A 14,395-nucleotide genomic window follows, 5' to 3' on the forward strand; every position below is an offset into this window, starting at 1 on the left:
AAACCACAAGATTAGAGCCGCTGTGACTCTGGGCACCCGTCAGAGCCAGCCTTACCATCCCTCAGGCATGGGCAGCGCACACCTGAGCATGCTGGTGCCACTCCACACCACAGCACACACAGCTGCAAGAAAAACCTTTTCCTCCGTGCTCCCGAAGCTTCATCCCTCAACTGATGACTCCACATACTGTAAAGCTCATGTGAACTCTCACTCAGGGGATAGCGTGGACACCAACATGTAAGGACAGGTTTGCTAACTGCTGTTTACAGGAGAGGCCTCAGTTTTTGGCTGGTAAGGACAGGCAGAGGCCTCCTCTCAAATTTCACGTAAGGATCTGACCAGAGGGCAGGGCAGGGCAGTGCTAAGGCAGGACACGGACTGCCCCAAGCGATGGGAGAGACAGCATTTCGCTCTCTGGCTCCCCCCTCATCTCCCATACGCTCGAGCACCCAGAGCTCTTCACAGCGGGTGGGTCTCCTCCTCCACAGGCCCATTTCCCTTCATGGGCGTCACAACCACCTCCAACAATCAAAACAAGGGTGCCACTGCACCCAGCCAGGGATGGTCACTCGGGGCCCAGGCACCGCAATACCTTCAGCAGGAGGCTGAAGCCCTAGAGAGCACCCGCCGCCCTGAGGGAGGGTGCGGCTCCACCGCAGGCTCTCTCCAGTGGCAGAGCCAGTTTAAGAAGTTCCTAACCCAGCCTGTCTCCCCATCTCAGACTGCCACCTCTCCAGTCTCATCAGGTTTGCTGGTGGGGCAGCTAGCTCACTAGCCCAGCACAGACAACAATTTGGATTAGATGCTCCCCCCCTCCCCGCCAACTTTCATCTAGGGCATGATCCACAATTCCCTGAAGCAGCATTCAGCTCAGGGGCATCAGCTCCTGAGGCACGAACAGAGGGAGGGAGCAAACCTCTTAAACCAGCTCTGCCACACTGGCAATCCTAACTTGGAACCACACCCTGAGATACAGACTGCTGACTTGACAGCAGCAGAGACACCATGATGGGCAGGATTCGTGTTAGGGTAATGGCACTCGCCCGCCATGCTCCCCCAAGCCATTCTGAAGTGATCCAATGCTGCTGGCCCTTCATTCCTCACCCCCAGTGTTGTCACTGAAAGTGTACGGCATCACTTCGGTGATGGGCTAATCCCAACTCGTAATTCACAGAGTCTTGCTAGTCTTAGTTCACAGTAAAGGCCTGGCAAAATTAGCCCCAGAGCAGTCAGAAGGTGATTTCCTCACACTTCCAGCACCCAGGAATACTCAACAACTCCCCTGCAGATGGACAGGCAGACAACCAGCCCTGCGTCCCGCTGAGGAGCCCTTCGGCAGCTCCACAGATCTGGACGGGTAAAGTGGCTTTGTGTGTGGTTGAAGACTGGAGTAAGGTGCTCAGAGGAGCACCACACACGCACTCAGTGCTGCGACAGCGAGGCAGGCGTGCCTCACCTCGAGCACGCCAAGCACATCTTTAGAAAGCGTTGGGTCAAACAGCCCCTCTGGCAGCAGTTTCCAGAGATGTACTGGCCAGTTTGCTGAACAGCTCTCGAGCACCACCAGGAGATTCCTTCCCTGCTGCCCCTCCTCACGCTTGATGACCCAACACAGACCTAACCTTACCAAAAAATTAAGTTACATATATGCAACAGTTTCTCTACAGTCTCAGATCACCTCATGGAGATCCTGGTGAGTGCTGAGGTGGCACAAGGCAGACAGCGTACTCTGTGAGAAAACTGCTGGACAGCCTGAACCAGGCAGAGTATCTGAGCATCGCAGCACCAGACCGACCAAACTTCTTTCTCTCCAGAGCTGTTAGTCCATAGCCAGAGCTGCTCATGTTGCCGCTCCTGCCTTGAAGAAGTCCAGGCTCCAGCTCCAGGTGCCAGTGCGCCCTTGGCCTCCTCGTAGGGAGCTGAACAGCTTGGTGTGACATGGGCTGGGTGCGACCACCCAGTGACAGTCAGTGGAAGACTTCCAAGTGTCAGAGAGGGACCATCGCATTGTTAGTGCCAGGGCTGCATTGTCACTCAGGGCGCAGGATACAATAGAGCATTTCAGCTCCCTGATTAAGGGCCTGCAAAACATGCATCTACAGCTTATAAATCCAGCACCTCAAACCAATCCCAAGTACTGCCTCATTACAAAGCTGAGGAGCAGAAACATATATGCAGACTTAGTAGAAAACTACTCCGCAGTGCCTGACAAGTCTCATCCTCCACTACTCACGGTGCAGGGAGGCCCAGCTGAATCTCTGGGCAAGGAACGCGGATATCCCTTAACTCACTGTTGTGTGCACTCTCCCCACTCACGCAGCATCGTCCACAGGCTGCCTTCCCCTACCTGTGTCAGCCTCCCAGAGCTTGCCGGGACACAGCTTCTTCCACAGTTTAATTGTTTCAGATGGGTGCAAGACATCCTCCCAATGATACCCCTGCATCCAGACCAACTCACCCAGGCCTTTATAATCTTGGGAGTCGTGGATGTAAAGCCTGAACTAGGAAGCAATCACAGTTAGAGCACTGCAACCCACCTAATGTAAGTGTCATTATACTACACAGGGATGTGTGAACTGGCAGAGAGTTCTTGTAGGAGTGCGACTACATCCGATGCAGAGGTGAATTTCTCCTCAAAACCCAGATCTTTCACCAATACTGACATATCCATTCAGAAAATATACATAGATCAGATTTTTGTTGAACCAGAGGAAGGTAACAGTATTGCTCACTAAATAACACAAAACGCTCACTGCTTCCTCTACACCCTGATGGAAACCAGTCAGTCAAAAGATGCTGTTGGTGTAATTACCCTGACACAGCAGATAGCAAGCTTCTTTTGCCATCTCAGGCCACTGGTACCATCAAACCATGCTACCTGCCCATGCAATTAATTCAACTCCTTCACCACTATAAACTATTCTGGCCAAGGTTGTTTGGCTGGTAGGACTACTATCACACTTGGATTTTTTTTTTTTTTAAATATATTTATTCTTTTGCTATCACACCCACATTGATCCCCAGTCACACACAAGACACACAGCTTACAGCAGCAGAAACATACTGTACTACCAACTACCTGTTTCTCTACCTAGAACTTTTCACGTAGGCATATTAAAACCAACTCCCAAGACCACGGCATATCTAGGAGTAGGATATTCAAATAAGTCATATTCAGCACTTTTGTCTTCCTGGATAATTCACCTGTGATACCTTGTTCTGCAAGGGCCAGAAACACTAGCTAAGAGAACAGCTCCCCACTTTTCAAAGCCTGCATCTCGAAAAAAAATAATAATCTTTTAAAGGTCCTTCAACAAGGGAGCATCACTGACACAGCAAGAGAGCGTAACGAGCTGGAAGTTCCCAGGAAAAGCGAAGCAGGAGGCATGAACTAAGCCTCACCTACCACACAGGGGTCGTGCCTCCTCCTCTCAGCTGCAGGCCAGCAGAAACAACATGCACATGAGGCCACAGAAGCCTAGGTGAGCCTCATCCTCCGCTTGCTGCCCGTGTGCCTTCCCAAGCCCCTTAAGTGTGTAGCTCATCAGCGTGCAGCTATTTATCCAGCTTAGCACATTCTGCTGGAGTCCAGGCCATCTACTCTAGGACAGTAACTATTCCTGACGACTTTTATTTCTGAGATTGTAAGAATTTTTAAACTGGTAAGTTCCTGGCCACTAGTCCCCTTCATCTGCCGTGTCTTTATCCAGCCACTTTTGGGTTACTTCAGCTGGTCAAAGTGTAGCTAAGATCGTAGTTTAACCAAAATCTGAAGCCGGCATTGCCTCCAAGAGAAGCTATCCTGCCACCCTGACTGCTGGCTATAGAAATGGTCACTCCCCAGTCAAACCAGCACGGTGAGCTGTGTGCCGTACAGTTGCGGGAACAAGCGCATCAGGACAAGGGAGGAGGTGGCACCGCTGCTTTTGGCAGCATTGCCAAATTAAAGCATCCACCAAAGCACTTGGAAAAAACAAGTCATCTTGAAGGGCCCACAAACGTATTACAGTTTGAGTTTTTGGGTTTTTTTTTTTTTTGTAAGCACCCTCTCAAAAAGAGAGAAGAGATTAAAAACCACTTCAAATCAGAGTCACTTCAGGTTCCCAAAGTGGGCTAAGGCAGCTGACTATAAAAGTATAGATGCCTGTCACCAAATCATCTAGTATGACAATCCTCTCTGCAAAAAGTAAACATGCAATAGACACCAAGCAGCACCAGAAAAGGAGCACACCTTTAGTAAACCAGGTGTTTGGACAAACCACGGCCTATGCAGTATCCTCCTCTCCACAGGGGCCAGTGCTGGAATAACTGTTTCTACCCTCACTAGAGGATTTCTGTCCCTAGGCCACCTACAAGGTGCGTGCTGGCTAAAACTCCCCAGCACCCTTTCTATGGCCAGGCATCCAGCAGCAACAAAAGAGCAACAAGAACTGCTCGCTCTTGAGGGCAAAGCTTAATGCCGAGTGCCACCCTGCCTCACACCAAATGATTTCAGAGTATTAAAGGATAAGGATTTACCTTTACAGACAGCACCTTGAAGGTGAGGGTACACGTACTGCTGTGACTCAGAGAGGAACTCCATCACAGCTTCAGCTATCACAGAGCTGACACTTGCCCTTCCCAGGGGGTTTAAAACTACCTCAAAACAACGTGAAACCCACCTGCAGGAGACACAGCAGCTTCCCTCCTTCCCCAGGATCTCCAGGAATATCATCTCAGACTCTCAGAGCAGCTGCTCCCAAACTGCTCAGAGTTACGGCCCAACTCACAGACCATCGGCTTCGTGCAGTCCCCTGAACAGCAGCGCAAACATCAGACAAGCCAGAGCTCCTGACGGGGCCCAACTAGGACCCGACTTTTGGAACAGCTCCCTCCGAAAGAAAACACCAGGACAAGACACGTGCACATGTGCACAGGCACAAGTAAATTTGAGCTTGAAGCTACAGCTGGTTTTCTCAGATTTCGCAGCACACTCAAATCAAGTCCAGGCCAACGTAATGGTAACACACAGTATTTCAGCTTCTCTGCTCGTTACAAACACATGGAGAAAACCTGCTGTCCCAGAAACTACCCCGACACTCATTTCGTATTTCTATCCAGCAGCTTCACAAAGCATCTTACCCAGTCTCAGCCTCCAACCTTCGCCTCCTCCAGAATTCAGTAGCCAAGTGCCCTTCGTTAGGGCAAACTTTGTGACACAAACAGGACCCACGAAGCCATCTAACCCACCGCCAGCTGAGCTAATACCTCTGGGCAGGCTGCAGCGATCCACCACAACACTTTTTTGGGTTGTTTAAACCTGTTGCCAGTAAAAGCCTTTTCTTTCTTCAGTTGCAACAGAATCAAGAATAGAATATGATTGTTTAGGGCCAATACTGACCAGTCTTTGGCTGTAACGGATCCTTTCTTCCTCAGGCTCCATCTCCGACTCTTCTGAAGAGAGTGAGAAGGACACTCCAGGACTGCTGTCTTCCTCCTCTTCCTCCTTTGAAGTCAGAGGGAAATAGTGAAGCAGGGCACACAGACACGAAACGCCTACCTCCCTCATTTCTCTGCTCATTTTGAGGCCGATTCCGTACCACTGTGCCGGGCTAAGGGAACACAGTAGATGAGCCCACCTCAACTTTTAATGCTCCCATTCTAACTTTAGGCATGACCTAGGGTAAATGACTTTACCAGCTGTTCTGTAACACAACATGAGCTGCAGGTCTCAGATCAGGAAAAGGCCTCTGCTCCGCACTACTACCAGCACAAATGGCAGCTCAGTTGGCCCACAATGGGATACCAAACAGGCAAGTTGCTGTCAAATGCTCGACGGCAGTCAGGGAGCAGCCTGGTTTCCCCACAGTACAAGATTATGCACTAGAGAACCAACTCCTCCAAACAACACGATTTCCGTCCTCTGGATATCCTATACCATGGTACTCGGGAGAAGCTACACAGGTACAGAACATCTCCCATGAGCAGGGAAGGTGTATGGGATCTCTCTTACGTACAGCGTGTGAGCACAGCTGCAGGTAGGGGACTAACTCCTGTCTTGAGAAGACCTACGTGCTCAGATCTCAAAATGTGCCACCTTGTGACACGACACAATAACATGGGAAAACCTCTCAAGGCATCAGATGGCACCTAAACTTTTTTTTTTTTTAAAGGAACAGAAAGAAACCAAAGCCTAGGTATACTGCAGCTCTTAATCCCCGTGACTATGCCTACGCCAGACCTTCGGGGAAGGAATCTGCCACCCCGTGTAGTGTTACGGAACCGCTACCATAGCATGGAGAGAACTTGTTTCATCCTGCTCTTCCCTGACCCTCCGAGCACGGTTTGACAGCAGAGCGTTTCAAGTCCCGCTAGCATCTCCCCCATCCCAGCTGCCTGTACCGACCAGGACCGGGCTTCCCAGCTCAGCTAAGGCAGCCTAGGCAGTTTCCCTACACTTGCTAAACTCTGTTTATAAACACCCGGACAACCGGAGTGCAACACACCAGCCAAGCCAGCCCGCTCACAACACCCACTGTCACAGCGCGGGGCAAACCCCCAGCCCGGCGCGGCTCCGCCAGCCCCCGGCCCCATCCCACCCCCGCGGTGGAGGCCCGTCCCGGGCCGGCCCCGCCGCCGCCGCCTCGCCCCCCACCCCGCCCCGGGGCGGCAGCCCCGGCCCGGCCGAGCGGTCCGGCGGAACAAAGCGGCGGCGGGGGAAGCCCTGGGACGGCGCTCAGGACGTCAGTCCCCGGGGAGCTGTCAGCCGGCACCCTCCGGCCCCGGGAGCCGCCCGCCCCGCCGCCCCCTGCCCACCAACTTCCCGGCCCGGCCTCCCGGGGGCCACCAGGAAGGGGAGACCCGCCCGCTCCCTCCCGGCCGGGGCAGCGGCCCCGCCGCCCGCGGCACGACCCGGCGGGGGCGGCGGCAGGCGCCCGCCGCCCGGCCCCTCTCCGGGGACTCGCGGAAACTTAAGGGGTCGGCCGGGGGCGGCGGGCCGGCGCCGGGGCCCCCCCCGCCCCCAGCGAGTGGCTCACCAGGTCTCTCCTGCGCCTTTGTCCTCTTCTAGCGCCGAGACGGGGAGAAACAGAAGAGACGGAGGAGGAACCCCCGGGTCAGGCAGCGATCCCGCCGCGGGCCCGGGCCCGGCCCGCCGGCCGCGCCGCCCCGCGCCCCCCCGGCCCCGCCGCCGCGCCCCCCCCCTCCCCGCGCCCCGCCGCCCCCGGCGCGGCCGCCGCGGCGAGCGGGCGCTGACAGCCCCGCCGACCGCCCCGGGCCGCTGCCCGCTCCCGCGGGCCCCGCTCCCCGGCCCGGCGCCGCGTCCGCCCGGCGCCGCGTCCCCCCGCCGCCGCCGCCGCCGCGCCCCGCCGCACCCCCCGCCGCCGGGTGCCGGGCCGCCGCCGGCCTCGCCGCCCGCCGCCACCCGCCGCGCCGTGCCCCGCCGCCGCCGCCCCGCCGCCCCCCGGCCGGGACGCGGTTCCCCTCCTCACACAGGAGCCGCCGCCGCCATTTTGAACCCGTCAGAGTCTCACATACACACTGACTCGGCCGCCGCACTGCGCCTGCGCCGCCCGCAACCTCCCTGACCCCCCCCACCGCCTCCCCCGCCGCCCGCCGCGCGCATGCGCCGTCGTCCCCGTGTCTCCTCCCCCCCCCCGCGCCCGGCCCGCTTCGGCGCCGGGGCACGGCGCGGGCGCGCGCACGCACCTCAGCGGCCCCGCCCCGCCGGCGCGGGAGCGAGCGCGCACGCGCGGCCTGGGGATTGGCCCCGCCCCCGGTTGGCCCCGCCCAGCCTGGTCCCGCCCCCACCCCCGCGCATGCTCCCGGGCGGCGGCGGCGGCGGCGGGCAGGGCGGGCTAGCTGCCTGCACCGGCACCGGCACCGGCACTGGCACGGGCACGGCGTGGGGACCTGCAGCTCCCCGTATGCACGCCTATGTCCGCACAGGCTTCACACCCATCCGCACACCTGTACACACCTGCAGTCACGCGCATGGGGATCTATACGCGTAGACACGGGGACACGTGCGCGGGAGTGCACATACATACGTGCGCATAAATATACATACAGCTATACATTCACATACGCATGCACGCACTGACACCTACATAGATAACCATGGATATGCATATACATACATGCAGACGTGTAAACACAGACAGAGGTCCATGTGCACGGCCCATACACATACACAGGCACATCTATATACATGCAGCACACACGCATACACACCTATATACATCCATATGTGCACCCCAGCCAAAAAGCAGGAGGGGGCTCGTTCCCAGAGGCTGCATGGTCCATGGCAGGACCCCGTCTCCCCGACACCGTGCCGGGGCTGCCCCTGCCCGCAGGGACCGTGCCGCACTGACGAGTGTTGAGCTTTAATGGCAGAACTGCACCCAAATCACCCCGTGTCACCCCTCCCTCGCTGGCCTGCCAGCGGGAAGGGGAACCTCCCCCCCCCCCAACCTCCCCAAAATCAGTTCTCCGCTCCCAGGCCCCATCCGCCCGCGGGGCTCGGTGCGGGCAGGCTGGCAGAGGACGCTCGGACGCTGGGTTCCCTGGTGGGACAGTTTTTTCGTGCCCTGGGTGGGGGGGTGCCTTCCTGCTGGCACCCCATGGCGACCGGTAACGCCAGCTGCCCAGGGCCGGTTTGCAGGGGGACAGGAGCGTGGCTGCGGTGGCAGCGGAGGTCCGGCGGTGGCAGAGGAGGTCTGGCAGCAGCTGGGAGCTGAGGGGCTGTCCCGAGCCGGGAGGGGGGGGACGGCAGCGGGTCCCAGGAGCTATGCCAGGGCTGGGGGGCTCAGCAGAGCACGCAGCCCCTCCTGGGTCGCCTCCTGCGCTGATTCCGGCGGGCAGCGCTGAGGGCGGCACTGCAGGCTTCCGTGAAGATGTCCCCGACGTTCTCCTGGTACCTGGCCGAGCACTCCAAGTAGGACACGGCGTGGACCTGCCGGGCCATGGCCTCTCCCTGCGGGGAGCCGTGGGGTCAGACCCCCCCACCCCACCCCAGGGGGGCCTCAGCTCCCCCACCGCCCCGTGCTGGGGGGCATCCCCGGCCCGTCGGGGGGGTGGCACTTGCCTGCTGGTAAGAGATGGGCTCCAGGCGTCCCTCCTGCAGCTTACGCAGCACCTCCCGGTCCTGCCGCAGGTCGGTCTTGCAGCCCACCAGCAGCACTGGGACGCCCTTGCAGAAGTGGTTCACCTCCGGGTACCACTGGGGGGGGGGGGGTCACATGTCACCCAGGGGACGGGGACATGGGACAGGCAGCAACCCCAGCTCCACGCCACCTCCCACGGGGAGGATGCGTGGGGTGGGAGCAGACCCCCCGGGGGCTGCGTTACCTTCGTTAGGATGTTGTTGTAGCTGTTGGGGTTGGTGACGTCAAAGCAGATGAGGACAACGTTGGCATTTGAGTAGGACAGCGGGCGAAGCCTGTCATAGTCTTCCTGTCCTGCTGGGCGGAGAAGCAGACCATTACGCACCAGCTCCCTACTGGGCTGGGTCCCCCCCCAGCCTGGGACCACGTCTGCCCCTCCAGCCTGGGGGCACCGAGGGGCTCTGGGGCCAGAAAGGCAGCACTGCTGAGGGTGACATCCTCGGGGACCGGTGGCTGGCCGGCTATGGGTTAACCCCCCATCTCCCGTGGTCAGTGCGTTGGGGATACCCCTCCAAGGCATGTCCCACGGGTGTGGGACACCCCGAAACCCACTGGCTGGGGGAGGGGGGGGGGGAGGCATGACTGCGTGCCCCGTCCCCTCCTGTCCCACCTGCCGTGTCCCAGAGGTGGATCTTCACGGGCTTGCTGCAAACCTGGAGGGAGGCCGTGTACTTCTCGAAGACGGTGGGGACGTAGACCTGGCAGGGGACAGGGAGGGCGTGAGAAAGGTCCTGCCTGCCCACGGGCAGCGGTGGGGGACAGCGGCGGAGGGGACCCCCGCGGCTATGTGTGCGCAGGACAGGGCATGGGGAGGTACCCGGGGTCGGGAGAGGGAAACGGGGGGGCAGGAGATGCTGGTGCCTCCCTGGTGCAGGTGAGGTGGGGATGCTCCTTGTCCCCCACAGCCCCGGGACCACGGTCCCCTCAGCCCAGGGCAGCACCGAGTCTCAGGCAGGCGGGATGCCCTGGTGGGACCCAAGGGGCCCAGGAGAGCGGTGCTGGGGTCTCTGTGGGCTGCCCCCCCCCCACCTCGCACCCCCTGGGTCCTGTACATGCCCTCGCTGCTGGACAGACCCCACTCCCCATCCCGTGACCCCCCATGCGAAGCAGCATTGCCTGTCTGCCCGCCAAGGGGGGGGGGGGGGGCTGCCCTTGACCCCCATCAGCCCCAAGCTGGGCCACCCCCTGCCCCAGCCCCCCCGCCCCATCTCCTGCTGCAAACCGCCCCGTTGCCGCCGCTATGCCGGTCCCGTCCCCCCCTCCGCCGCCCTTTGCCGGTGCCGCCGCTCCCGGGAGCCTCCCCCGGCTGCGTGGGGAGCCGTTTGGGGACGGTGACCCCACCCGCAACCGGGTCCCACCGGGGCTGAGGTCCCAGGGGACAGGGAGGTCGGTACCTTGGGGAAGTCTCCCCTGGCGAAGGCCACCAGCAGAGACGTCTTCCCGCAGCCTCCGTCCCCCACGACGACAGCCTTGACCTCGACCTCGGGGGGGCCCGGGCTCTGCTCCCCACGCTCCTGCTGCATCGGGGTGGCCGGTGGGGCCACGGAGCCTGTCTGGCCTCGGCGGGGACGGGGACGGGGACAGGGTGGCAGGAGGCACCCGCCTGGCCCAGGGTGTGGCCCCCACCCGCCCGCCCGCCGGGCCCGCCCGCGGCGCCGGTTAGGGCTGGGGCCATGCCGGTGGTGGCAACCAGGGCTGGGGCACCGCTGGCAGGGTGCTCACACCCGTACGGGTGTCCTCGCACGCACACGGCGCCTTGCACACGCGCGGGGGCTGCTCCCTGTGCGTGCCCGGGACCCTTCTGCAGGTGGGTCCTGCTGCCCGCGGGGCACACGCTGCTCACCTCTGCCTCCCGCCTGCGTGTGCAACGCTCCCTCTCACGCCTGCCTGCACACGTGCGCAGCTGCCTGTTGCACACGCGCAGCTCCCCGTTGTACACACACACACACACACACACGTATGACTCCATCCCACACGTGCAGCTCCTGCGCACGCTCACACCTGCTCGCACGCCCGGCTCCTCCTTGCACACATCCATGCAGGTTCTCTTGCACACATGCGCCTGTACATACGTACACATGCATGCTTGCACAGGTCCCCGTCGCACGCCCACGGCTCCCTCCTGCATGCACCTGCACACTCCCATGCTCGTGCGTGCAAACACACGCGTGTGCCCCCTGACTGCTGAGTGCCTGCTGTAGGTGGGGGGCCCTCCCTGACACCCCGGCCCCCCCCGGAGCCCGGGTTTTATTGCCCCAAGCATCCATGGGAGGCAAAGTCCAGGGCGGAGGGAGGCACGGGGGGGAGGTGACTCACAGCTCTGACCCCCCCGCTAGTGCCACCCCTTCCGTCACACCAGGTGATGTGCCGTGCCCAGCCCTGCCCGGCTGTGCCGTGCCATGCCGAGCCTTGCCCTGCCGGGAAGCTCTGACCCTGGCACCCAGCCCAGCAGGACCCGGCTGGCATGGGAAGTCCCTGGTCTTTTCCCAGTGATCCCGGCACACTGGTGGGGACCGGCTGCAACACCCCACTTTGCTCGGGGACGTGCCGACCCAGCGCTGTTCCCGGGGGTCCAGACAGTGCTGTGCGTGGACCCCACGTTGACCACCCCGTATTACCCACAGGGATCCTTGCCCACCTCCCCTGGGATGGGGACTTCCATGAACCCCCCCTCTGGGAGGCAGGAGCTCAGAGGATGCTCAGACACGAGGGATTTGGGACATGGGACTTTTCTGGGTGGTGGCCGGGCTCAGGGAGCCCCGTACGTGGGTGCCGCCTCCCGCCGGCTCCCCCAGCCTTGCCATGGGTGCACCAGCTGCCCAGGTGAGCCAGGCAGGGGTGTTAGCAGTCCTAGCGGCAATTAGCCGGCTTAATGACCCAAAGAAGCAGCTTTCTGCCCTTGCTGGAGGAGCAGAGGGCACCCGGCGCTGGGGGGGTGCTTTGCCCGCCGTCCGGCTGTGTCCCCCCCCAGCACGGCAGGGCCAGCGGCTGGAGGGGACACGGCGGGCAGCCGGTGCCACTCTGGGTGGGAAGGAGAGACCATGTCCCCAACATCCCAGCTTGGAGGTCCCCAAGACCCCCTCCCCTCTGGCTGGTGCCCTTCTCTGCCACCCCAAGGCCCCAGTGGGGGTGAACGGGTGCTTCTGGTATAGGGGTGCAGGGAGGGATGGGGGGGGGGATCATGTGTGCCGTTCCCTGCCGTTCCCCCCAGCCCTATGGCTGGCTCATCTCCGGCTCTCCTGCCGCCGGCCCCCCCCTGGCTCCCTTGGTGGGTACCAGCCGGTCCGGGAGGGCACTGCAGCCCCCAGACCAGCCGGGGTAAATCTGAACCGATGGCTCAAACACCAAATTCCCACCCAGGCCTGATGCATGGTAAAGATGGAGGAGAGACAGCGGCGATTCACATGCCGGGAGGCTGGAAGGCAAATGCACACAGTAATGAACAATCTCAGAAGGATGCCAGCATCAGGGCAGGGTGGGGGGAGGAGATTGGAGCACAATAAAACAATTAGAAAGGTGGTAATTACCAGTCTAATGAGATATCAGGTTGAATCCTAAAAGCATCAAGATTCTTTCACAGCAAGATGTAGCTGCTGCAGTATTCATCCTCTGGGGTATTCTCTTGGACAAAACATTTCCTTTCCCGCAAGACCAACAGAAATTTGACAGAAGAGGCTCGGTGATGCAGTCTGTCTCTCTGAAACTGCCCAGTGCTCTCTTACCACCTGACCCATGATCTTGCAGAAACGCCCCAAAGAGCAGCTTTATTTGGAGGTGAGACGGGCTGCTCGGGTCTTCTGAGGACGCGGAGACCCCAGTTCTCCTCATCTGAGAAGATTGTGGCAAGGAGAGCCGGAGGGAGGGAGTGTGCCCCGCTCGGACGCGCGGGCAGGTCGGCCCCAGGCTGCTGCCTGGAAAGGTAGGGGGTCGGGACCGGAGCCCAGCCCGGGGAGCTGCTCACGTCTCCCCGGAGCTCACCACAGCCCCTCTCACCGCACCCACACGCATCCTCCTCTGGGGTGCCTGGAGCCCCTCCAACCTCTCCTCCACACTCACCACCCCAGCCCATCACTGGTGAGGCAGCTGCCTCCCCAGCCCTCCCTTCACCCCCCTGTCCCCAGCCCCGCTGTGCCACATCACCAGGATCCTCTCCCTGACACATCCTTCGGGGTCCCACTAACTCTCCATCCGCTCTGACTGCAGCCGGGGACCACGTCCCACCTCCCGCCATGGAGCTGAACCAGACATCCCCATCTCCCACATCACCTGTGCCGGAGACCACCGATGGAGAAGACCCGTGCAGGATAGAGGTCACCGATGTGGCTGTAGACACTGTCACGCTGCTCATCTGCCTCTGCGGGCTGGTGGGGAACGGAGCCGTCCTCTGGCTCCTCGGCTTCCACATCCGCAGGAACCCCATCACCGCCTACATCCTCAACCTGGCCGTTGCCGATTTCACCTTCCTCCTCTTCATGGTCACCTCATCCCTCCTCTACATGATGGAGAACATCTTCTGCTCCACTGTTGTGTCCTTGACGTACCTGAGGTCGCTTTTCCTGCTCTCACTGTTCTCCTACAACATGGGCCTGTACCTCCTGACAGCCATCAGCATCGAGAGGTGCGTGTCCATCCTCTACCCGCTCTGGTATCGCTGCCACCGCCCCCAGCACTTGTCGGCCGTGGTGTGTGCCCTGCTCTGGGCCCTCTCCGTCGCTGTCATTGCTGCAGTGACTTCTCTGTGCCTGTTGCACGAGCACGAGCACTGCCAGATAGCTCTCATCTCCATGTATGTCCTCAACTTCCTCTTCTTCGCCCCACCCATGGTCATTTCCAATGTGATCCTGTTCATTAAGGTCCTGTGTGGCTCCAAGCAACGTCAACCCAAGAGGCTCTACATCGTTATCTTCCTCACCGTCCTCTTCTTTCTTATCTTTGGGGTTCCCCTCAGCATCTGGAATTTCCTGCAGCAGTTCAACAGCACCCTCGTGCCCTCCCAGGTTTTTTTGCTGCTCGCCTGCATCAACAGCAGCATCAACCCCTTCATCTACTTCTTGGTAGGGAGCTGCCGGAGGCACTGCTCATCGGTCTCCCTCCAGGTTGCCTTCCGGAGGGTCTTCGAAGAGACGGGGGTCACCACGATCTCCAGCTAAGATGCCACTGTGTCCACCCCGGCTGTGCTGCCCACCCTGGCTTCACGCTCAGTTGCCCACCCTTGCTCCCGGCCGGGCCCGCAAGGTCGCCTTCCTTCAGCT

General features: G+C 60.3%; 3 protein-coding genes across 5 annotated transcripts in view; 1 reads left to right on the forward strand and 2 right to left on the reverse strand.

Annotated features, from left to right (window-relative positions):
- The window catches only part of KDM2A (lysine demethylase 2A), a 50,756-nt gene extending 43,267 nt beyond the window's left edge, over positions 1-7,489 (reverse strand). For 2 of the 3 annotated variants that reach the window (XM_050897524.1, XM_050897522.1), the window contains exons 1-3: positions 7,470-7,489; positions 7,017-7,041; positions 5,381-5,485 (exon numbers count right to left, since the gene is read on the reverse strand). In XM_050897524.1, coding sequence (XP_050753481.1) covers positions 5,381-5,485; positions 7,017-7,041; positions 7,470-7,489 — 150 coding nt within the window. Of the gene's footprint in view, positions 1-5,380; positions 5,486-7,016; positions 7,045-7,352; positions 7,366-7,469 lie in introns of those variants that run through there. The other variant, XM_050897523.1, reaches the window with a different exon arrangement.
- Positions 7,490-8,785: 1,296 nt separating this feature from the next.
- Positions 8,786-10,666, reverse strand: LOC127016650 (rho-related GTP-binding protein RhoF-like). Its single transcript, XM_050897291.1, has 5 exons — positions 10,538-10,666; positions 9,754-9,841; positions 9,328-9,437; positions 9,065-9,199; positions 8,786-8,953 (listed from the first exon to the last, which is right to left on the reverse strand). The coding sequence occupies exons 1-5, from the start codon at positions 10,664-10,666 to the stop codon at positions 8,786-8,788; spliced, it is 630 nt and encodes a 209-aa protein (XP_050753248.1).
- Positions 10,667-13,372: 2,706 nt separating this feature from the next.
- LOC127016649 (mas-related G-protein coupled receptor member H-like) lies at positions 13,373-14,293 on the forward strand. The gene has a single exon (XM_050897289.1). It carries the CDS (start codon positions 13,373-13,375, stop codon positions 14,291-14,293), a length of 921 nt encoding a protein of 306 aa, XP_050753246.1.
- The last annotated feature ends 102 nt before the right edge of the window (positions 14,294-14,395 follow it).

The sequence above is a fragment of the Gymnogyps californianus genome, chromosome 5 (assembly GCF_018139145.2).
Source record: "Gymnogyps californianus isolate 813 chromosome 5, ASM1813914v2, whole genome shotgun sequence".
In the NCBI taxonomy this organism is placed as follows: domain Eukaryota; kingdom Metazoa; phylum Chordata; class Aves; order Accipitriformes; family Cathartidae; genus Gymnogyps; species Gymnogyps californianus.

Excerpts from the sequence above, each read along its gene's own strand:
- LOC127016650 (XM_050897291.1), bottom strand. The coding sequence starts at position 10,666 with ATGCAGCAGGAGCGTGGGGAGCAGAGCCCGGGCCCCCCCGAGGTCGAG. Across the intron at positions 9,438-9,753 it reads CCACCTCTGGGACACGGCAG|GACAGGAAGACTATGACAGG; the intron begins GTGGGACAGGAG and ends TCCGCCCAGCAG. Across the intron at positions 8,954-9,064 it reads AGCCCATCTCTTACCAGCAG|GGAGAGGCCATGGCCCGGCA; the intron begins GCAAGTGCCACC and ends GGCTCCCCGCAG.
- LOC127016649 (XM_050897289.1), top strand. The coding sequence starts at position 13,373 with ATGGAGCTGAACCAGACATCCCCATCTCCCACATCACCTGTGCCGGAG.